Raw genomic sequence first — 25,318 nt, 5'->3', positions numbered from 1 at the left:
AACAATGGGCTCAAACATATTGACAACCCTGAAGATGGCTCAGGACCGGGCAATGTTTCATTCCATTATATAAAAGGTCCCCATAAGTCAGAGCTGACTGGACGACAACTAAAACAACAAACTATGCGCAGATACACACATACACGTACAGAGGATGTCTGTCAGTCTGTCCATCCATCCATCCATTAATCAGCTATTTACTGAGCACTTACCAGACTAGCTCAGCTTGGTACTAGCAATACAATGATGAGTAAGATTCCCTCTAGAAGGTTCCATCTATGAAGGAGCCAGGTAAGCAAGGAGAGTGGTAAGTATTCCAAGAGGCTCAATTCTTGGTAGCATCGACTAGCCCTCCTCCTTGAAACTCTCTCTCCACTTGGCCTCTAAGAGATTAGCACTCTCTTCTTCCTCTTAGCTCACTGGCTCGTCCCTCTCAGGCATCTCTATCAGATCTGCTTTACCTTTAAGATTCCGTAAGAAGGCCTGAAGGAGCCCTGGTGGTGCAATGGTTAAGGGCGTGGCTGCTAACTGAAAGGTCGGTGTTTCAAACTTACCCAGTGGCTCCATGAGAGAAAGACCCAGACATCTGCTTCTGTAAAGATTACAACCTAGAAAACTCAGTGAGGTAGCTCTACGCTCTCCCATGGGGTTGCTATGAATCCAAAATTGGCTTAACAGTACCGAACAACAACAACAAAGTGGGCCACAGGTATGAACACACACACGTAACTCTCTGAATGAGCGAATTCAATAGAAAACCCACACAGTAGAGTTCTCAAATATGCAACGGATACTGTCGCAAGGAGTTTGTTATCAAATAGGACGCAAACTGAGTTCACATCTTTTAGTCTGTCCTTTCTGTGTGTCCTAGTTGACTTCCAGTAAGGATTCCAGATTGTAAATTCTGTAACAGGCTGGGAAAGCTTCGGTATTGCCGGATCTCAGAATAAACTGTCTGCCTTAAAACTAAAATAGCACAAATACACCAACTAGTGGTATTTAGATTGAATGTATTTACATTTTTACAGTTATGTGAAGGGAAAAAAAAAATTGGAATTTGCCTTCGGGCTGGGGCTGGGGGCTGCCTTTTTTAACACATCAAATAACTCAGCCCAAATGTTGGGGACAGACAAGAGTTGAAGAAAATTGTCTTTGATATGGCTCTTTTCTGTACTAGTGACCATCTGCCCACCTAGTACGCATGAAAGGATCTAGGTAGGAGTTCTGTTTTAAAACTTTGGTGACAAGGAAGCCCTGATTGCCCTCAATATTAGAAAGGGGGCAAAAGAGACAGAGCCAAATTGCTAGGAGACCCTGAGGGGAGTGTCACAGCACGTGGAGCTTGTGGGGTTGTCATCAGGGGGTCTTTTGCAACTTCCTGTCAAAGTCCTCTCCCAACAAGGCTGCTGTTATCATTAGCTGCTGTTCTGTGGGCCCCTGACTCATGGCAACCCCATGCACAATGGAACAAAACACTGCCTGGCCCTTTGCCATCCCCATGACTGGTTGTGGATCAGACCGTTGTGACCCACAGAGTCTTCACTGGCTGATTTCAGAAGCAGATCGCCAGGCCTTTCTTCCTAGTCTATCTCAGTCTGAAGCTCTGCTGAAACGTGTTCAGCTACATATCCACATGCAAGCCTCTACGAACAGACAGGGGTCGGCTGCACGTTAGATGCATTGGTCGGGAATGGAACCCAGGTCTCCCGCACGGGAGGCAAGAACTCTACCGCTGAACCACCACTGTCCCCCACCTTCAACAAGGAAGCAGAAAGCAAATGCGACGAGATGGAGAAAAACAGAGAGGAGGAAAGCAGATTGTAGAAATGGAAAATGTGAACATGCCAAAGTCAACCAAAAAATACACACAGCCTCATCAGTGAGAATGACAGGAATTCTTATGCAGAGGTACGAAAATGAAGCAAAACCTCCGAAACCCGCCTCTTATATCCCAGGCTCGCCCAGGGCTCCGTCCTAAAAGCCACGGAAGATCCCCAGGTGACCCTTCAGTGTCAATGGCCATTACTTGCCCTGCACATAACAGATTTTTTTCCCTGAATGCCTGCTTTTCCCTCCTGCTTCTGTATGAGTCCCCGCTCTGCTGACCAACCCACGTGCCATTTATTTACACATTCGCCTTTGTTCTCAGGTTGGGTTCTGACTTTAGTTACAAACCATGTTCACATTTCACCATGAGGCTGACCAGAATGTAATCAGTGAGAGCACCATTAGTTTAAAGGTGCTGAAAACATCATTCGAACATGACTCTGTGTGATGCCTTTGAGCCAAGTATATCGCAGTTTTTTGAAAATGTCTCTGGCAAGTATTCTTATTTCTCCTTTAGAATTAAAGAGACAGACACAGAGGGCTAAGTGATTTGCTCCCAGTTCCAGTGAGTCAAGGGCAGTGCTGAGCATTTCACTCAAGCCTCTCACGTCCAGCCATATGTGTCCTCTGTTGGGCTGGGTTCCCCTGGAAGCAGTCAATCCTTCCCCCAACATCTTTCCATTTTGGGAATATGCACCACCACACGTAAAGTTGAAAATGGGGAAAAGGCAATATCATCGTTGACCTTTTTCTTCTGAAATTATTCTTCCTTGTCTATACCCAAGCCCAATTCTTTTATCCCAAATCCGTCAAGGTACAACAAAGACCCATTAATCTGTCCGTTCCATAAATGGCACCAGCTGGTAGGCAGTTACTCTGGATTGAATTGTGTCAATAATATGTGTTAGAATCCTAAATCCTATATGTGTTGGAATATATGTGTTAATAATAACAACCTGTTGCCATCCAGTCGATTTCGACTCATGGTAACCCCACGCGTTACAGAATAGAACTGCTTCATAGGGTTTTCTTGGCTGTAAGCTTTACAAAAGCAGATCACCAGGCCTAGAAAATCCTATGAGGCACTTCTACTGTGTCACATGGGGTCCCTATGAGTTGAAAATTGACTTGACGGCACCAAACAATAACAAAGTAGGCCGTAGGTATGAACGCTACTGGGTGGGTTCGAACCACCAAGCTTTAGGTCAGTAGGCAAGCATAAACTATTTGTGTCATCCAGGGGCCTGTCAGTAGTAATAACTGTGTCATTAATATGTGCTGGAATCCTAAGCCCGGCACTTGTGGCTGTAATGTATTATGATGTATTCACCTTCCATAATGCAATCTAATGTTATGTTAAAGAGGCCTTACCAGTGTAGAGCATCCTAAACCTACTCGCTTTTTAGTTATAAAAAGAGAGGATTAAACACAGAGGCAAGCACAAAGCAGGAAAAATAGAGGCCACTGAGGGATCAAGGAACGCTGGGGTCACAGAAGCTGAAAGAGACCAGAATATTCCCTCAGAACCCACGGAGGGAAGGACTTCGCCTAGGAGCGACACCTTGGATCCGGACTTCTAGCCTCCTGAACTGTGTGAAAAGAAATTTCTGTTCTTGAAAGCCACCCACTTGTGGTATTTCTGTTACAGCTGCACTAGAAGGCTAAGGTCCTATGAAGGAAGGATGATTTTTAAAACTCTTGGTTCTCATTTTCAAGGAATTAATTTAATTGAAGAAGAAATATAAATTTAAAAAAACAAACATGGACATCAAATGAAAACAGCAACAGCATAAAATATAACCTAAAGGTACAATTCCATGCAGATGAGTAGACTGGAAAAAATGCACATGAGTTTCAAGGACAAGGTCACCCATGATGGCTATTCTGCTCAGCAAAGGTTTCACAAAAGGCTCGTTGTTGGAGTCAGGGCTTAAAGGAGGGGAAGAATTTGGGTATACAGTGCTTAAGCACTGCATCACCAGGGCTCCTTTATTTAAAAATAAACAGGGAAAAAATATACGGTGTTGTATTAGATAGATTGGAAAACTGTTCCCAGTTCTTCACCTTTCCCTGGAGCTGCCATTTGCAATGTGATTTTGTAGCTCTTGTCATTGACAGTGGGAGTCTATTCCCCACTCCAGGATCTGGGCTGGCCTTGGGCTTGTTTGGGCAGTACGGTGGATAAAAGAGTGGTACTTCTGAGTCCAGACTTCAAGAGCCCTTGAGTGCTTCTCTCTCTCTTGGAACCCTGACACTACAACATGATCACCGGCTGGATGATGGAAGACACGTGGCCAGCCACCCCACTGTCCCACCCGCTAGACATGTGCATGTGGCCATCCTAGATCATGGAGCTCTGAGATCCTTTCCCCTCTAGATCTCAGCTCAGATGCCACCTTGTCCAGGAAGCCCTCCCTGACTACCCCACATAATTCCAGTAGACCTCGGTGTACCTTTCCTTGATGGTCCTTCTTCCATTTGCAGTTATAATTTTATATTTACTGATGTGATTGAGAAACTTCTGTCTCCTGCATTAGAATCTAAGTACCCTAAGAACAGAGGTCTGTTGTCTGCCCCCATTATGGCCCTAAAACCTAGCACACAGTAGTTATATTACTGTCACCTGACCGCAGACCCGTGAGCAAGGCCAGCCGAGATCAGCCAAGCCCACCCCAGCCTGGCCAAGCTACCCGGTGACCTAGACTCATGAGCAAGAATAAATGCTTGCTGTTTTAAGCTACCAAGTTTTGTGGCCATTCGTTACACAGCGTTATTGTGGTAACAGCAGATCTCTAATACCCGCGTGATATCTAATACGGGTGTTATATGTGAAAATCTATGCTTTTGCAATCACATTCGAGAGAGAAAAGTACAAGTTCAAGGCCATACCTGAGGCAGGATAGTTATGCGGAATGATCTGCTGGAATTCTCGTCTCTCAGGTAGATGGAGATTTTAGGAAAATAAGACCAAGGTGTTTCAGAATTAGTCCAGCATGCCAGCTGGGACCCAGTCCAGAAGCCGTCAGAGAATTCTGGAATCTAGACAAAACGAGATCATGGAATAAACAATGACTAGTCTGGCATATCAGCCTGGAACAGCTCCCAGCTCTCGGCACCAGACGCCCACAGGGCTAAACAACATTTCACTTGGACACAGTGGTGGAGACATCAGTCCTCTGGAAGCACGATGGTGATAACAAAATAACAAGTAAAATGGCTGGCACACCTCGAGCCCTTGCTAGTGTTATAAGGACTGTTAGAAGTGTTTTACATATGATAATTTTCTTTCATCCTCACAACACTTACCATTTCCACTTAACAGATGAGGAAACCCAGGCACAGAGAGGTGAAGTAACTTGCCCGAGGTCACACAGTAGTATGGGCTGTGGCGCTTAGAACAGAGAACAAATCCTAAATGTGGACTGTAAGGCCCTTTCAAGCATGACCTTACCTCTGAATTCCACCAGCTCAGCAATTCCCTCCTGAGTGGAACAGACGTTTCGGAAGCAGATCACCAGGCCTTTCTGCTCAGGCACGTCTGGGTGCATTCGAACCACCAACCTTCCGGTTAACAGCCCAGTGTTTAACCGTTTGTGCCACCCAGGGACTCGGAAACCACCAATACCACTAATACAAACCATTCATTTCTAAAATCCCACCTGCATAACCAAAGCCAAGAGCCAGAACCCAACATTTTTATTCTCCTTCCTTCTCTGAAGCCAGCCCTTCCCTTCGCTAGAAAGAAAACCCAAATCAAGATAGAGCTGTCAGATAAATCTAGCAGATAAAAAGAACAAACGCTTCCTGCGTCAGTATTTAAGACAGAGAGACAATACACCCCTTGCTGAGCTTTCCCTGCCCCCAAACAAAACAAATAACCTGCCCGAGGTTCTTCTTCCTGACACAGGCAGCGCTGAAGTCAGAGGATAATTTTAGAAAAGGCAAACAAATTTCGTAATCTCCTTCTTTCTACCTCGTGGCTTTCTCACAAGTAATAGTCACTGCTGAAACACGTGCTTCGGTGAACTCAGGGGTGCGAACGCGTGTCAGCCCCCCAGTCCTGCTGTCTCGGGTCTCTGGAAGGTGCTGCAGAGGCCTGGGTTGTGGCCATCAGCTAGTCCCTCTCACAACCCTGCGACAGTAGTCGAAAATTTATAATAACTGAGAAGGTTATATTTGAAGACACACCTGTGAATTCAGCAGAAGGTATTTTTATTCTTTAAGAAACCAGCATGTTGGTCCTTATTTGAAACTTGGTCTGATTTTCAGCAAGCATTCTAAATCTGTTGTCGGGTGCCACTGAACTGATTCTGACTCATAGTGACCCTGTGGTCTGTGGCTGGAACCCACCAGGCACTTCAGGGGAGAAAGACCTACAGATCTGCTCTCATAGAGATTATAGCCTAGAAAACCCTATGGGGTAGCTCTCCGCTGTCCTACAGGGTTGCTATGATTCTAAACCCAAGATGCTAAAAAAATTTACCATCCGTGTTTTCTGATTCAGCAGATATTAGAAAAGATAGGGCTTTGCTCTAGTTACTGACTGGCAGCTGCTCTGGACTGTATTGCCTCATAGACCTTCTAGGTCAACGAGGGTCTCCATGTTATTTCTTCCCTATTTCCCTCTGTGTTCTCTGGTTTGCCTACTGCTCTTGTCACAGCAGTTTTACACTTTTGAGGCTTTGGTTTGGCACAGCCAAAAGCCCTCTCTTGTTTCCTATGTTTCTGGCATCCCTGAGATAGACTGTAACGCGCAACTGCTGTGAAATCTTCCTGTCAATCGTTCTTTGAGCACGGCCACCCCCACAGAGTTGTGGGACAATCAGCTCATGTTGTTGTAGTTAGCGGCCACGAGGTCGGCCCCTGACTCATGGTGGCCCCATACACAGTGAAAGGAAACACTGCTCTGTTGTGATCCATAGTGTTTTTATTGGCTGATTTTTGGAAGCAGATCACCAGGCCTTTCTTCCTGATCCCTCTTAATCTGAAAACTCCACTGAAATCTGTTCAGTATCATAATAAAAGCCAAAAAACTTATTGCCATCGAGTCGATTTCGACTCATAGCGACCCTATTAGACAGAGTAGAACTGTCCCATAGGGTTTTCCAAGGAGCGGCTGGCAAATTCGAACTGCTGACCTTTCAGTTAGCAGCCGAGCTCTTAACCATTGTGCCACCAGGGCTCCGTTCAACATCATGGCAACACTCTGTCTCCCCTGACACAGGTGGGTGGTAGCTACACACGATGTGCACTGACGAGACTTGAACAGGGTCTCCCACGTGTAAGGTAAGGGTTCTACCGCTGAACTACCACTGCCTCCTCAGCCCATGTTACCCATTGCAGTTGAGTCAATGACCCTATAGGACAGAGTAGAACTGCCCCACAGGGCTTCCAAGGAATGGCTAGTGGATTCGAACTGCTGACCGTTCAGTTAGTAGCTGTGCTTTGACACCACTGCTCCTTTCAGCCCATGTTAGTACCAGACAAAGGCTTTGTGCAGGAAACCCTCATTTTTGGTGCTCTTGCCAGGTTGGCCCTAAATGGACAAATGCTTGTGAAAATACTCAAGCAGTCAAAACTAACATCTGTCTCACCTCCAAAGAAGTAGTAGTGGCACCATGGTTTGGAAATTAAATAAAGCTTCTCTCTGCACTGCCTACTCTACGCTGGGGACTTTACCTTTCCCTCACGAAACCCTGCAGAGGAGAAAACAGAGGCTCTCGAGGGGCACGGGGCCCCTCCCCAGGCGCCCAGCTAGTAATGTCTAAAATCAGACAAAATGTGATCCCATCTGACCCTCAAAGCAGGGTTGCTCTGCAATGTTTTTGGTCCATTCTGCTGCCCTGAACTGAACAGACAGTTGGGGTCACACTGGGAATACCATCAGCCAGGGCCCTAGAGGCATGCTGGCCTCCACCATGATTTTAACTCGTATTTCAACACATGGCCGTAAAATAATTAGGTCGGCTGTTTGACCTTTACCTCCTGAGAGAAAAACCACATACTTTTACAGAAGTAAGAATTCAGATTTTAATATAGCTTAGATGAAGACCAAAAAGGAGTAAGACTTTTGGTTTGTTTTCTTTTTAAAGACTATAAACTTAGTCCTGATTTACTACTTACATTGTTGTTGTTGTTAGGTGCCGTTGAGTCAATTCCAACTCGTAACGACCCCGTGGCACAGAGTCGAACTGTCCCATAGAGTTCTCTAGATTGTAATCTTTACCAGAGCAGATTGTCAGGTCTTTTTTTCCGTGGAGTTGTTGTGCGGGTTCGAACCTCCAATCTTTCGGTTAACTTAACCATTGCACCACCAGGGCTCCTTTACTATTTACCTTAATATAGTGATATTTAAACTGCCCTTGAGTCGACTCCAACCCATGGTGACCCCATTTGTGTCAGAGTGGAACTGTTGATTTTTCAGAAGTACTGTATTTTTATACAAATAATGCCTGCCTTCTACATTTATTTGCCAACTGCACCCTTCCCGTGATGTATTTTCCTAAGTGTGCTATGCTAATTTTTTTAACAGCAACATGTAAAATAAATTGGCTTAGTGGCACTTATGAAAATAAGGAAAGAGGGCACAGTTGGCAAACAAATGTAGAAAAAAAAAAGCATGCATTATTTGCATAAAAATACACCAGGCCTTTCTACCGAGGTGTCTCTGGGTGGACTTGAACCTGCAACCTTTTGGTTAGCAGCTGAGCACATTAACTGTTTGTACCACCCAGGGACATAGTTATATTACCAAGTGTTTTTTCTTAAACTAAAAAAAAAGTACACCGACTAAACCCTTGTTTGAAATACCTTTGAAGTTCAAAAGAAGGGACTGTTTGCTGATAAACAACAAAGAATAAGACTTGACAAATAGCCGTTTAAGAAAAACCAAGAACCCTCAGATGGAGACTTTCAGATACATGGGATCACTCCCCCCGATGTGGAGTGGCCATGACAAGGTGTTCTCAAAGGCTCATGAGCATCACAAGGACTCACCAGAGATGCGTGGGCCACAGCTTCCACCACTGCATCAAACACCTTCTGGGGCAGCCGCAGGAGTGTGGTCCCACTGTCCACGATGGCCTTGTCTGCGTTATACTAGGAATGGGTGAGGGGGCGGGGAGAAGGCACATCAGCAACAATGGCGCTCCCCTTCGATGTGGGCCTCTGCTGTCCGCCATCACTGCGGAGCTGTTATACAAATCAGGGCAGCGATACCACTGCTTGGGTGGCTATGTCTCATTTCATTTCATGTTCTTGGCATGTGGGGATCAGGGATCTCCTAGCCCAACATGCTCGTATCACAGCTAAGGGCACTGAGGCCCAGAAGGGGAAGTGACGTGACCAGAAAGAACAGCCCTCCCAACACAGAGCTTTCCCCCTCATCAGGGAACCCCCAGGGGAAGAAAGGGTCTTTCCAGGATGAAACAACACATTATGTGGCATTTACATTCATTTACAAAATCAACCCTTTAGTATCCTGGTAAGGGAAAAAGAGAAAAAGGGAAGGTAATTTTGCAATTAAAAAAACCTGCTGCTGTGGAGTCAACCCCAACTCATGGTGACCCATGTGTGTCAGAGCACAGCTGTGCTACACAGGGCTTTCAATGGCTAATTTTTTGGAAGCAGATCTCCAGACCTTCCTTCCGAGGGACCTCTGGGTGGACTTCAGCCTCCAAGGTTTTGGTTAGTAGCTGAAAGTACTAACTATTTGCACCACTCAGCGACCCCAATTTTTGGAAATAAACCAGAGATCAGAGATACATTCAGTAAAAGACACACACACACACACACACACACACACCCTGCCAGCCCTGTCCCCACCTCTGAGATTCTGTGTGGCAGAATGACAAGAATGGCAGTAAGCAAGCTGACACAGACGAGCCACCCCAACCGCCAGGGACACAACTGTATGAGCAAGGATGTCCAGGCAAGGAACGTGTCCTAGGCAATTTGATTCTCCTGTTTTTAAAGCAAATGCATGAGTTCTAAGACCAAATACAGCAGTCAGGTCAAAAGGCAGTGGCGGGACAAGTTAAGAATTTTAAGAAAATGAAATATACTGATTCGTGTATAAAATTCTTTTCAAATATAAAATTACTTTCAGTTTGGAGGCAATTTAACATAACTGAAAATACAATTTAGTTTGTTCATAAAAGTATTACTTTTTTATATATGTAAGAAAAGTAAATCTATGCGAGGCCTGTACCAAACAGAAACGCTGCCCTGAGGAGCTTGGGTTTTGTTGTTTGTTCTTCTGGGGAATGAGTGATGCACTGAGTGGGCGGGAAAGAACCAAGCATCTGAGACTCAAACTTCCAAGTATATACTTGTACTCTCTCTAATACACACTCACACACACAGACACACAAACACACAGAGTTTGTTTCAGTTCAGGCCCTCACATTTGAATCTGCTACGACTGGGTTCTTTAATGACAAGTAACTGTGCTGTCTGACTAAAAACCACAGATTTGTGGACTTGGGCCTGAAACACAATCCCAGTGGAACTGGCCATCATTTTATCAACTTTGCCTTTTATGGGTTTCTCAGAGGTATCTGTGTGTGGGAATTTGCGGTGGAATGTGATGTCTATAAAGGAAACAGTAACACATAAGGATAAAATGAAATGCTGGTAGCTTCTATAAACCCTTCTGAAAATGTTGTAGAAAACTGAGGCTCCCCCAAATCACCATAATCATAATGTCAGAAAAAAAGAAACTCACTGCTGTCAAGTCAATTCCAACTCACAGCGATCCGACAGGACAGAGCAGAATTGCCCCGAGGCTGTCATCTTTACAGAAGCGGATTGCCACATCTATTTCTTGTAGAGTGGCTGATCGGTCTGGACCAGCGGCCTTTCAGTCAGCAGCAGAACACTGAACCACTGTACCACCAGGACTCCGGAGCTCAAGATAATCCTCGTCATTAATCACTTTATGCTATTTTCTCCTATAAAGCTCAGTGATTAGAAGAGAGCAATTTTTTTCTGGTGGGAGGGTTCTTTACACAAATTTAAACTTACCCTACAAAAAAGACCCTGTATCTTTTAATGTAACACTCCTGTGCTAGGGCAACTTCTGATTTCATACACAGGACCCAGCTGTAATATTTACGTGACTCAAGCACACAGACAGACGAATGGACACAACAGAGACCATCCGCTACGTACCTCTCTGCAGTCCAGATTAAGGCTTTGGCCTCCAATTTCCAATTTCAGAATTTCTATCTGGTAATACCACTCCTCCTTAATAGGTGTATACCAGATGTCGCCCTTGTACAAACTGGGTTGAATTCCACCCAAGACCTGGGAAGAAAAGTATTTACAGGCATAAGGGAGAAAAACACACAGACAAACCAGCAGGCTACACAGAGAAGCATATAAAAAAACCCCATTGCTGTCAAGTCAATTCTGACTCATAGTGACCCCAGAGGACAGAGCAGAACTGCCTCATAGAGTTTCCAAGGAGCACCTGGTAGATTCGAACCGCCGACCTCTTAGTTAGCAGCTGTAGCACTTAACTACTACACCACCAGGGTTTCCAGAGAAGCAGATACTATATATTTTGAAAAAAATACACAGCAATTGATACTTTTGTTTGATGCTGTGAAACAAATGTATATGCTTGAAAATTAAACAGGTCAAACAACATTATGCCTTGGTAAAACTGTGACCGTTTGGTGGTTTCTTTTATGTAAAGAAAGTCTGTATGATTCCAGCTTTGTAATATTGCGATATCCCCCCACAGAATGCATGAAAACAGCTAACCATGCAGATGGACAGTAATTTAGTTCTTTAGATACTGGACAAGACGAAGGCAGAACAAAACAGCTTCCCTGATCAAAACTTCATTTTGCAAAACCATTACTGTAACTCCACAAACCCTAAGCTACCTTTCTCCCTTCCAAAAGGGGATTCGAAAGGTGTTAAGAGCAGGTGAGCTGTGAGCAAATGAAAGTTCCCAGGAAATGGGACCTTGGCTCTCCTCTCCGCTTCAGGGAGGAAAGCAGACAGCAGCACCCACCCTAGACCCCAGAGGCACCCTCCTCCTCCTGCTGCTCTGCTATGTTAGACACCTGGGTACAGGGTCCATTGAGGGCAAGCTCCACCTAAGGCAGATCCATGGTGTCTCAGCAGATAACACCTTTGCTGTGTGGTGTGTGTGCACGTCTGTGTGTGTGCGTGCATTGACAGAGAGAGAAAGGATGCCCTGATGTCCCAGCTGCCTCCTTCCCTCTGCTACCCAAGGTAAGGCCCAGCTTCGGACCCTCCACTGCTCCTCCCACCTCCCTCCACCCTCCCGAGAACAGTTTCCTTTCCTAAGGCAGTACACAAAAGCTGTGATGGAATCTGGGGAAGGAATGAGAATTATCTTTCAAGATGGCAGGATGGTTTGGAAGAGTAAAAGAAAACCTAATTTTATCCATTTTTCAAAGGCCCTATAATAAAAAAAAAAAAGGATTATCAAATTTCCACAGTACCTATGCAGACTTCTGTGTCTATTATTTATCTGATGCTTACTAAAACAGAAAAAAACAAACAAAAACCAAATAGCCCCAATGATTTGTGATTTTTCTCCCCTTTAAGACTAAAAGATACCCACAAGACTACCTCCGTTGGTACCAGATCCAGCCACTGGCAGTCCTGCCCCACACATCTGCATGGAGAAAACATTGGCGATTTTTGCTTGCATCACAAGGGAGTCGAAGAACGTCTCCAGCGAACTTGATGGCTGCGGGAGGTGAAAAGAAGGCCAACAGCTTCATGACTCACAGCGCAGATAAGGAACGGCCCAAGGTTTATACACAATATTATTTTTCCTTACACTTCGTTTTCCAGGGCTAAACAATAAACAAGCTTGTGAGCAGGCAGAGCAATTGTTGTTAGGTGTCACTGAGTCTGTTCCAGTTCATAGCAACCCCACGTACAACAGAACGAAACACTGCCCAGTCCTGCGCCATCCTCACAATAGTAGGTAAGTTTGAGCCCACTGTTGCAGCCACTGTGCCAATCCACCTCATTGAGGGTCTTCCACGTTTTCGCTGACCCTCTGCTTTACCAAGCATGATGTCCTTCTCCAGGGACTGGGCCCTCCTGATAACATGTCCCAAGTATGTAAGATGAAGTCTCACCATCCCTGCTTCTAAGAAGCATTCTGGCTGTACTTCTTCCAAGACAGGTTTGTTTGTTCTTCTGGCAGTCCATGGTATATTCAGCATTCTTCGTCAACATCATAATTCAAATGTTTCAATTCTTCGGTCTTCCTCATTCACTGTCCAGCTTTCATGTGCACATGAGGCGACTGAAAACACCATGGCTTCGGTCAGGCGCACCGTAGTCTTCAAAGTGACATCTTTGCTTTTGAACACTTTAAAAAGAGGTCTTTTGCAGCCGATTTGCCCAATGCAATATGTCTTTTGATTTCTTGACTGTTTCCATGGGTGTTGATTGTGGGTCCAAGTAAAATGAAATTCTTGACAACTTCAATCTTTTTTCCATTTATTATGATGTTGCTTATTGGTCCAGTTGTGAGGATTTTTGTTTTCTTTATGTTGAGGTGTAATCCATACTGAAGGCTGTGGTCTTTGATCTTCATCAGTAAGTGCTTCAAGTCCTCTTTGCTTTCAGCAAGCGAGGTTGTGTCATCTGCATAACACAGGTTGTTAACGAGTCTTCCTCCAATCCTGATGCCACGTTCTTCATTTAGTCCAGTTTCTCAGATTATCTGCTCAGCATACAGATTGAATAAGTATGGTGAAAGCATATGACCCTGACACGTACCCTTCTTGACTTTAAACCACGCAGCATCCCCCTGTTAGAACTTTCTACTGCATGGCATTTTGGTATTTTTCCTTTTGGTACTCCGCTGTTGTAAACCTAAGATCGCAGTTCTGGAAGCTATTAAGATGCTGTCACATCATGACTGCCTTGTGAGGTGGGCGTGACGAGGTGTGGAGGTAGGTTACTGCGGGGGTGGTGGGTTCTAATCCTAGACTTTCCAGAGTAAGGAGACAGCAGTCTCTTTAGGAGCCACCTTGCTTCTGAAGTTTTTATTCACCTTTCTCAGCCCCAGTTGGTCCACCACACCAATGAGAGATGACTGATCCCTGAGGACAGCTCATCCCAGACCCCAGGTGGTGAGAGAAGGTTTAGATCTGAGAGTTTAGAGCTCTTGGCAAGCTGTCTCCTAAACTCTGGAGATAGGGCAAGCGGCAGCAAAAGGAACAATGCTACACAATCTTGAAGGTGAAAAAGCCTTATTATCCCTCCCTGTTTTTTGTTTTTTTTTTTGCCATACATACAACCCGAATGTTCCTCAGATGCGAGGATATTGAGATTTGAACTCGCTGACCTTGGACACGTCATCAGGAAAGATCATTAAAGAAGGACCTCATGTTCGGTAAAGTAGGAAAAAAAAAAAAAAAACACCAAATCCGTTGCCGGCAAGTCAATTTCAACTCACAGCGACCCACATGTTGCAGAGTTGAAATGCTCCATAGGGTTTTCCTGGCTGTACTCTTTATAGAAGCAGATTACCAGGTTCATGGTGATGCTGGATGGGTTTGAACTGCCAACCTTGAGGTTAGTAAACCAACCAAATCAAACCCACTGCCATCGAGTTGATTCCAATTCATAGTGTCCAATGCATAGGACAGAGTAGAACTGCCTCATGGGGTTTCCAAGGAGTGGCTGGTAGATTTGAACTGCTGATGTTTTTGTTAGCAGTTGCCACTTTTAACCACTGCACCACCCAGGGACCCTGGTATAGTAGCAGACCAACAGAAGTGAGGGAAACCCTCAATGAGGGAGACTGACACAAAAGCCAGCCACAACAATGGACTCAAATACACCAAAGACCATGAAGATGGCACCGGACCAGGCAATGTTTCATTCTGTTACACATAAGGTAGACATGAGTCAGAGTCAACTGCAACTAACTGCAACTAACAACAACATTTCACCAGGCCTAGTTTGCTCTGTGCCTTTGTGGTATGTAACTACACATTCTGAAAACACCACCATTTCCCCCGATGGACCAAAAGGAAAAGGAATGATCTCCTGGGAACAGCTCTGAGTTTGGGGTGGGCCGGGGGTACTGGCGGTCAGAGAGGAAGGTAACAGGCTTGAGTTTAGAGTTGACTTTGACAACTTGGGAGATACCAGAATTAGTCACTATGAGTTGTTAGTTTTTGATAAACACGTCACAGCGAATTGTGGTAGCGCAGGTGCTCTAGGTCTACTCTAGGCACCTATGGTTGACGTAAGGAGTGATGATTTATTATCTATAAAAACGAAAACTATAGTGTTGGAGGTAGTGAACGTAGAGTTCCATTATCAAGTAGATATAAATCTTTCTGTTCGTTTAGTCCATTTGTATTTGGCCTCCTACGGATTTCTTTCTTGGCTTCTATAGAGTTCTATGGCGGAATTTGGCACAGTCTATGTCATCTTTGTTGAAAGGCTTAGCGTCTGGGTCAATGAATCAGGGAAAGTGTTCTCCTGAAATGGGATGTGTCTACTGGCGACCTGGTCTGGCGTTCTCCTTTCGCTCACTTTCTGGAATTGAATCCTGGCTCTCTCACTTGCTAATTGTGTGACTTATTCCTTTGTTTCCTCATCTGTAAGATGAGGGTGACAATAACCTCCTAAAAGGTTGTATGTATTAAATGGGTTAATACATAGAAAGAGCTTGGAACAATGCCTGGCACATAGTAAAGGTCTATTAATATTCTGACAAATGGTTCTTCACTAGGACTGCACCTCAAAATCCCTCCAGAGCTTTTAAAAAAATAGGGTTACCCAGGACTAACTCCAAGAGGAATTGGCTCAGTAGGTCTGCAGTAGGCCTGGGCATCTATGGGGTGTGAAGCCCTCTAGGCGGTTCTGATGCACAGCCTTGGTGCAAAGCAGTTAGCACTGACCAAAGGCTGTGAGGCACTATGACCACCACTGATGGCTTGGCCCAGTTGTTCCAGCTCTATCTTTGGAACTAACCCAGGCCACCCTCTGGGGGCCCTGTCAGTCCTGTTTCCAGCTCTGCTCCACTTTGCCCAAATCCCATGACTGCCTCCCCAAACCTGGGGTTCGTGAAGCCAATTGTTGGTAATCTCCTTGGAATTTCATAGACAAAAAGATACAGGGTCTTTTTGAGGCATCCTGACACTCAAATACCCGCAAAGTTGCCCGCAATCACGGAAGTTTACATATTACTAATCCCACATCATTTAGGTTTATTCTATCATCTTCTGAATAATTAGCATAAAATCAAGCATACTCATATCTTGCTTTTCCAAACAGTCATTATGATGAAACGTTTTGCCTGAGGTCACAGTGTCAGTGAAAACATATTCGGGAATATAAATTATTTTCAGTCTGCAAATCCCAGATTAAGCTCATCCTACGATACCAAGGAGAAAGGGGCGCGTTGCCCAGCCAGATTCCTTAGACACAGAGTGGGCAGTGCACACAGTGCTCTGCGTTCTGACCAACCTGCACAAGGGAGCAAACCTCGCTGACCCTCAGCCTTTACATCTCTAAAATGGGGATAATATGGCCTTACCAAGTACACCTCATGGAGTCGTCGTAAGAATTGAGTGAACTGACACCCTGTCATGTTCTCAGTCCCGTGCCTAATAAAAAACAACCAGGCGCTGGGAGTTGATTCCAACTCGTGGTGACCCCCTGTGTGTCAGAGCAGGCCTGTGGTCCCCACAGTTTTCAATGGCTAATCTTTTGGAAGTAGATCACCGAGCCTTTCTTCTGAGGCACCTCTGGGTGGACTCAAACTGCCAAACTGTCTGTTAGAGCCAAGTGTGTTAACTGTTTACACAAACCAGGGACTAGCAGACTCAGTAATTGTTATTCTTTGCTCTTGTGAAGCCACAAGGCTGGGAGGCCCCCCCCCCCCCATTTGCTAATAAACTTGAGCTGGAACAAATATTCCCACAAGGTAGGATCAAGGGAGGCTAGGTTGTCGCTGGGCCTGCTGCTCCTACAATCATGCCTCTTTTTTCTTCAACACTTAGCTCTGGCTCAAAGCCTGACATTGAGCAGCATCAGGCCAAGGTGCGGTGCCCAGTTACAGGGCCAGGAGAGGTGACCTCTTTCTGCTTTCCTCCAGTGTACGCGAACCAACCGGGTCTTCAAGAGCCCAGGTACGCACCCTGGCTGGCGTCTAATCCACCTCTGGCAACCCTACCTGGTGGAAATTTCCCTACCAGCCAGCGAGCCAACCTCCTGCATCTGAACATGATTCCCTTTGGGTCAGTCCCAAGTACAAGTGTTTTGAGAGCATTCAGTTCTGTCTTCCCCATCTTGTGAAGGTTCTGATGCTGATGAGAGCAAGGGTTCCAAAATTTCTCCCTGGTTCTCCACTACTTCCCGTGGCGGACAGTCCTGGGGCATGCCCTCAGGACATCTATGCTCAGGTCCCAGGTGGCTCCTCGGAGGTGCCCAGGAGTGAAGGGGAAGCAACACAAGCTGCACTCGGCCTGGCAGAGGGCTCTCTGCCTGCCAACGTTCAGGTCCAGGTAAGCCCCACATCACGCACACACGATTTCCATAATAATACATAATAAATAAAGGATAATGGGTGTTTTCTTTTAAGTCATTGTATGGACTCACTTTTATAAAGAGTCAAGAATCTGTACGCACACAGAAAGCCACACTCTTCGATGGTTGCCAGGGATGGGAGGGGGAAAGGAAATCGCTTTCTAGATAGTGGACACTTGTTATTTTTGGTGATGGGAAAGGCGATCCCAAACATGGGTGAAGCCTGCACAGCATGAACAAAATAAATGAAGATACTAAGAAGTATGCAAGAATAAGGATCAATTTTGGTAAATGCTGTAACACATTGATATTTTGCAACAACAGTAATAACAACCCAAAAACACATCTGTGGTTACATAGGTAGATACGTATGCGTGTATGTATACAAGAAGGCATATGTGAGCACACATGGGTGCATGCGTAGGTGCATCTGTGGGCATCTGTATATACATGATTTATGTGCTGCATAGATGTTCACATATACAATGAAGCATATGGGGGCACAGTTACGGAGACTTCCTAGACATATCCAGACACCACATGGGATTGGTTTACTGAGTTAAAAGGCTTGGGGCCATAGTCTTATGGGACACGATTCAGTCAATTGGCATAACATAGTTCATAAAGATAATGCTCTACATCCTAGCTTGGTGAGCAGCATCTGGGGTCTTAAAAGCTGTGAGCGGCCACCTGAGATACAACTCTTGGTCTCCACTCATCTGGAGCAAAAGAGAATGAAGGAAACAAAAAACTCAAAGAAGAGAATAGTCCACAGGACTAACAGCCCACACTAACCATAGCCACATCTAGCTTGAGAACAGAAAAACTAGATGATGCCCGGCTACCACTACTAACTGTTCTGGCCAGGGATATAATAGATGGTCCTGGATAGAATGGGAGAAAAATGTAGAATGAAATACAACTTTCTAAAAAAAGGACCAGACTTACTGGACTGATAGAGACTAGAGGAACCCCCGAAACGATCTCCATAATATACCTTTTGAACTTGGAACTGAAGCCATTCTCAGAGGTCATCTTTCAGCCAACTAATAATTGGGTTATAAAATAAACAATACCAATGATGAGAAGTATGTTCCCCTTAAATAATCAACTATATGGGACCAAACAGTCAACATTTACTCTAATGCAAAGACGAAAAGCTAAGGAGGGGCAGGGAAGCTACATAAATGGAAACAGAACAACAGAATGGAAATAAGGAGAACGCTGACACGTTGTGAAAATTGTAACCAATGGCATGGAACAATTTAAATGGAAACAGAACAACAGAATGGAAATAAGGAGAACGCTGACACGTTGTGAAAATTGTAACCAATGGCATGGAACAATTTGTATAAAGGTTGTTAAAGGGCAACCAAATTTGCTGTGTACACTTTTACCTAAAATACAATAAAATATTATTAAGACAAAAAAATCGGCCAGTGAAAACCCTATGGATCATAACTCCCCAATCTGCAACAGATCATGGGGACGGTATAGGACCAGGCAGGATTTCCTTCTGTTGTGTGTGGAGTCGCCATGAGTCAGGGGCTAGCCTGATGGTAGATAACAACAATAACAATCAAAACTCTTAAACAAACCCCATAATCAGAATGATTCAGATTCTGTTAACATTTTCAATATATAACTAAAATAAACAAAAAACAAAAAAAGTAATGCTAATAGTCTACCTTGCAAGAAGATTTACAGAATAGTGCTATTTACCTTAAATTGAAAACATGCTTAGAAACAGAATTAATTGTGTGAACACTGGTCTATTTTCAGCACGATACTCACTGTTAAGTTTATATTTGTCTCCAACAACGGCCTGGGACACATTTTGTGGCCCCCTTTATTACCTAGTTTCAGAGTCTCAGCCCCATTATTTGATTTACTTAAATTAATAGATTAGCCTTACCTTGGCTAGGGTAGCATAAGCCAGTCCAAGTATTCCATTCCATTTAATCCCAGGCAAAAAGAAATTCTCTGACTCAAAAATAGTGGCGACATTGACGAGGAAAGAACTGTTAAAGCCTTTTGGGATGGTGACAAGGTCCTCCCCCATTAAGCCCGTCCAGCTCCCCTGTGTGTACTTCACGGTGACATCGAAGCCCTTGGACTGGTAAGTGCTGGACCTGGAGGACACAGAAGAGGCTGTCAGAGCTACTCCTTTACAGAGTGTTATGGATTGAATTGTGACCCCCAAAAGTCTGTGTTGTAAATCCTAACCCCTATACTTGTGGTCTACTTCTGAAAAAAATGGCCAGTGAAAATATTATGAATAGCAGTGGGATAGTGTCTGATATAGTACCAATAGATGAGCCCCCCAGGTTGGAAGGTACTCAAAATACAACTGGAGAAGAGCTACCTCCTCAAAGCAGAGTTGACCTGAACGAGGTAGATGGAGTCAAGCTTTTGGGACCTTCATTTGCTGATGTGGCTTGGCTCAAAATAAGAAGAAACAACTGCAAACATCCATTAATAATCGGAACCTGGAATGTATAAAGTATGAATCTAGGAAAATTGGAAATCATCAAAAATGAAATGGAACCCATAAACATCGATATTCTAGGCGTTAGTGAGCTGAAATGGACTGGTATTGGCCGTTTTGAATAGGATGATCATATGATCTACTATGCTGGGAATGATAACTTGAAGAGGAATGGTGTTGCATTCATCATCAAAAAGAACATTTCAAGGTCTATGCTGAAGAACAACACTATCAGTGATAGGATAATATCCATACGCCTACAAAGAAGGCCAGTTAATACGACTATTACTCAGATTTATGCACCAACCACTAAGGCCAGAGATGAAGAAACTGAAGATTTTTACCAATTTCTGCAGTCTGAAATTGATCAAACGTGCAATCACGATGCATTGATAATTACTAGTGATTGGAATGTGAAAGTTGGAAACAAAGATGGATTGATAGTTGGAAAATATGGCCTTGGTGATGGAAATGATGCTGGAGATGGCATGACAGAATTTTGCAAGACCATTGACTTCTTCATTACAAATACCTTTTTTCAACAACATAAACGGCGACTATACACGTAGACCTCACTGGATGGAAAACACAGGAATCAAATCAACTACATCTGTGGAAAGAGACAATAGAAAACTCCATATCATCAATCAGAACAAGGCCAGGGGCCGACTGCAAAACAGATCATCAATTGCTCATATGCAAGTTCAAGTTGAAGCTGAAGAAAATTAAATCAAGTTCACAACAGCCAAAATACAACCGTGAGTACATCCCACCTGAATCTGGAGACCATCTCAATAATAGATTTGACACATTGAACACTAATGACCAAAGACCAGATGAGTTGAGGGAAGACATGAAGGATATCATATACGAAGAAAACAAAATGGCATTCAAAAGACAGGAAGGAAAAAAAAGACTAAAATGGATTTCAGAAGAGACTCTGAAACTTGCTCTTGAACGTAGCGAAGCTAAAGCAAAGGGAAGAAATGATGAAGTAAAAGAGCTTAACAGAAGATTTCAAAGGGCAGCTTGAGAATACAAGGTAAAATATTATAATGAAATATGCAAAGACCTGGAGTTAGAAAACCAAAAGGGAAGAACATGCTTTGGATTTCTCAAGTTGAAAGAACAGAAGAAAAATTCAAGCCTTGAGTTGCAATTCTGAAGGACTCTGTGGGCAAAATATGAATGATGCGGGAAGCATCAAAGAAGATGGAAGGACTACACACAGTCACCACACCAAAAAGAACTGGCTGATGGTCAACCATTGCAGGGGGTAGCATCTGATCAAGAACCAGTGGTAACGAAGAAAGAAGTTCAAGCTGCACCGAAGGCACTGATGAGAAATAAGGCTCCAGGAATTGATGGAATACCAACTGAGGTGTTTCAACAAATGGATGCGGCACTGGATGTGCTCACTCATCTATGCCAAGAAATTTGGAAGACAGGTACTTGGCCAACTGACTGGAAAAGATTAATATATGTGCCCATTCTAAAGAAAGGTGAGCTGAGAGAATGTGGAAATTATCGAACAGTATCATTAATATCACACACACAAAAAAAAACCAAGCCTGTTGCCATCAGATTGATTCCAACTGATAGTGACCCTATAGGACAGAGTAGAACTGCCCCAGGGTTTCTAAAGAGTGCCTGGTAGATTTGAACTGCCAACCCTTTGGTTAGCACCCATAGCACTTAACCACTACGCCACCAGTGTCCCCCATTAATATCACACACAAGTAAAATTTTGCTCAAATCATTCAAAAGTAGCTGCAGTAGTACATTGACAGGGAACTGCCAGGAATTCAAGCTGGATTCAGAAGAGGACATGGAATGAGGGATATCATTACTGATGTCAAATGGATCTTGGCTGAACACAGAAAATACCAGAAATATGTTTATCTGTGTTTTATTGACTATGCAAAGGCATCCGACTGTGTGGATTATAATGAATTATGGATAACATTGTAAAGAATGGAGATTTCAGAACACTTAATTGTGCTCGTACAGAACGTATATACGTAGACCAAGAGGCAGTAGTTCAAACAGAGCAAGGGGATATTGCGTGGCTTAACGTATCAGGAAAGGTGTGTGTCAGGGTTGTATCCATTCACCATGCTTACTCAGTCTGTATGCTCAGCAAATAATTTGAGAAGCTGGGCTATGTGAGAATGTGGCATCAGAACTGATGGAAGACTCATTAGCAACCTGCGTTATGCAGATGACAAAACCTTGTTTGCTGAAAGTGAAGAGGACTTGAAGCATTTACCAGTGAAGATCAAAGACTACAGCCTTCAGTATAGATTACACCTCAACATAAAGAAAACAAAAGTCCTCACAACTGGACCAATAAGCAACATCATGATAAACGGAGAAAAGACTTATGTTGTCAAGGATTTCATTTTACTTGGATCCACAATCAACATCCATGGAAGCAGCAGTCAGAAAATCAAATGCCATATTACATCGAGCAAATCTGCTGCAAAAGACCTCTTTAAAGTGTTCAAAAGCAAAGATGTCATTTTGAGGACTAAGGTGCGCTTGACCAAAGCAACGATACTTTCAGTAGCCTCATATCCATGTGAAAGCTAGACGATGAATAAGGAAGACCAAAGAAGAATTGATGCCTTTGAATTATGGTATTGGTGAAGAATATTGACTATATCATGGACTGCCAAAAGAATGAAGAAAAATCTGTTTTGGAAGGAATACAGCCAGAGTGCTCCTTGGAACAAGGAGGGCAAGATTTCATTGCATATACTTTGGACATGTTATCAGGAGGGAGCAGTTCCTGGAGAAGGACATCATGCTTGGTAAAGAAGAGGGTCATCGAAAAAGGGGAAGACCCTCAGTGAGAGGGACAGATGCAACAATGGGTTCAAATATACCAACGATTTAAGGATGGCACAGGACTGGTCAGTGTTTTTTTCTGTTGTACAAGGGGTTGCTATGAGTCAGAACTGACTCGAAGGCAAGTAACAACAAACTTGTGGTTGTAATCCCATTTGGGCCATATCAGTGTAGGGTGTGTCTTAAGCCAATCCTTTTGAGATATTGAAAGAGCAGATTAGGCACACAGAAGCAAGCACAGATGGGGAAAGATGGGTGCCATACCAAATGAAAATTGCCAAGAAGCCAAGGAAGAAGTACCTTCCCCACAGCCGACAGACACAGACAGCCTTCCCCTAGAGCCGGGGCCCTGATTTCAACTTCTAGCCTCCTAAACTTGAGAAAACAAATTTCTGTTGGTTAAAGCCACCCCACTTTGTGGTATTTCTGTTACAGCTAATTTGTATTTTGTCTTTGTGTCCCGTTCTCCAAACCACAAAGATGAGACGGCTGCCCATCCTGGCAAAGACCAAAGACAAAAAGCAAACCAAACCCATTGCCTTTGAGTAGATTCCAACTCACAGTGACTGTATATGACAGAGTAGAACTGCCCCATAGGGTTTCCGAGGCTGTAATCTTTACGGAAACAGACTGCCACATCCTTCTCATGCAGAGCAGCTGGTGCGTTTGAACCACCAACCTTTCGGTTAGCAGCCGGGCACTTTAACCACTGTGCCACCAGGGCTCCTTCCTGGCAAAGACAGCTGTGCTAAAAACAGAAAGCCTAGAATTCTTTTTCACTTTTAAAATTTGCTATTTTTTAAATTGCGGCGAGTATATATAACAAAGCATTCGCCATTTCAACATGTTTTACATGCAATATTCAGTGACATGCGTCATGTTTATCATCTTGTACAAACATCACCACCGTCTCTTTCCAAATTTTTCCTTCATCCTTAAAAAAAGCTAGTGCACCCCCAAGCAAGGAGACCCTCTTCCCCGCTCCCGCCACTCCTGGTAACCCCTAATAGAGTTTGGTTTCTTTCCATTTGCCTAGTCTAGATATTTCATGTAAGTGGGATCATACAACATTTGTCTTTTTGCAACTGACTTATTTTGCTCAGCATAATGTTTTCAAGGTCTGTACGCAATCCTTGATAATTAACAGTGTCGAGGTTAACCAAGTGACGGTCTTCCCCTGTCGTGGATTGAATTACGTCTCCCCAAAAATGTGTGTATCAATTGAGCTGGGCCATGATTCCCGGTATTGTGTGATTTTCCTATATGTTGTAAATCCTGCCTCTGGGATGTTAATGAGGGAGGAAGGGCAGCAGTTGTGTTAGTGAGGCAGGACTCAACCAACAGGATTGGACTGTGTCTTGAGGCAATCTCTTGATGAAAGAGAGAAGCAAGCAGAGAGACACGGGGACCTCATACCAACAAGAAAGCAGTGCTGGGAGCAGAGCGTACCCTTTGGACCTGAGGTTCCTGCGCTGAGATGCTCCTAGACCAAGGGAAGACTGATGACAAGGACCTTCCTCCAGAGCCGACAGAGAGAGAAAGCCTTTCCCTGGCTGACACCCTGAATTTGGACTTCTAGCCTACTAGATGGCGAGAAAATACATTTGTTTGTTAAAGCCATCCACTTGTGGTATTTCTGTTATAGCAGCACTAGATGATGGCGACACCCCCCAACATCCTTACTAACTTTCAGGGAGCAGCGTTTTCCACTCCATGTGTAAAAGAAGCACTGGTGTTAACATATGGTCCCTGAGTTTATTTCTTCCATGTGCCCAAGCTGGAGTCCCTGGGCGCTGCAACAGTTAATGCGCTCAGCTGCTAACCAAAATGTTGGAGGTTTGAGTCCACCCAGAGGTGCCTCGGAAGAAAGGCCTAGTGATACACTTTTGAAAAATCAGCCACTGAAAACCCCACGGAGCGCAGCTCTACTCCGACACACGTGGGGTTCCCGAGTCAGAGCTGACGTCATGGTAACTGATTTGGGTTTTTTTGGTGCCCAACTTAAATTCCATTAAGCCAGGTGCTATCCTTAACTGCTCTAGCCTTTGAAGGGCACAACCCAATTTGGGCACCTCTGGCTTTGCGGGGACTCTGGGTGCTGCCCTGTGACATAGGGAGGTGTCAGAGCTGAGAAAGAGGCTCCACCAGCTTGTGGCAGCTACAGCCTGGGCTTCAGAAACATACATACAACCAATGTGATGAATAAAGACCAAGCCAGAAGATGGCGGACTAGGCAGACGCTACCTCGGATCCCTCTTACAACAAAGACACGGAAAAACAAGTGAATCGATCACATACATAACAATCTACGAACCCTGAACAACAAACACAGATTTAGAGACGGAGAACGAACTAATACGGGGAAGTAGCGATTGTTTCCAGAGCCTGGAGCCAGCGTACCAGTCAGGTACGGCACAAGCACAGAGACCTGCTCCACCCCCCTGAACTAACCCCGGGAGGGGGACCAGCTGGTTCCACGGGCGGCGTGGGACGCAGCCGGTAGGAGAAGTCCCCGGGAGGCAGTGACTGATCTTGGAGCAGAAAGAGCAGCATCCGAGCCGGGGAACCGTCCCGCAGGGATTAGGACTGCACGCAGCGGAT

At 44.4% G+C, this 25,318-nt stretch overlaps 1 protein-coding gene across 4 annotated transcripts in view; it reads right to left on the bottom strand.

Annotated features, from left to right (window-relative positions):
- The window catches only part of BACE2 (beta-secretase 2), a 125,378-nt gene that overhangs the window by 27,432 nt on the left and 72,628 nt on the right, over positions 1 to 25,318 (bottom strand). For 3 of the 4 annotated variants that reach the window (XM_049874909.1, XM_049874906.1, XM_049874908.1), the window contains exons 3-7: positions 19,295 to 19,511; positions 12,431 to 12,559; positions 10,999 to 11,133; positions 8,824 to 8,925; positions 4,717 to 4,866 (exon numbers count right to left, since the gene is read on the bottom strand). In XM_049874909.1, the coding sequence (XP_049730866.1) occupies positions 4,717 to 4,866; positions 8,824 to 8,925; positions 10,999 to 11,133; positions 12,431 to 12,559; positions 19,295 to 19,511 (733 nt within the window). The remainder of the gene's footprint in view (positions 1 to 4,716; positions 4,867 to 8,823; positions 8,926 to 10,998; positions 11,134 to 12,430; positions 12,560 to 19,294; positions 19,512 to 25,318) is intronic. The other variant, XM_049874907.1, reaches the window with a different exon arrangement.

The sequence above is a fragment of the Elephas maximus genome, chromosome 2 (assembly GCF_024166365.1).
Source record: "Elephas maximus indicus isolate mEleMax1 chromosome 2, mEleMax1 primary haplotype, whole genome shotgun sequence".
NCBI lineage: Eukaryota > Metazoa > Chordata > Mammalia > Proboscidea > Elephantidae > Elephas > Elephas maximus.
Note: the sequence above shows the minus strand (reverse complement) of the source record. Positions and strands in the feature narration are given on the sequence as shown.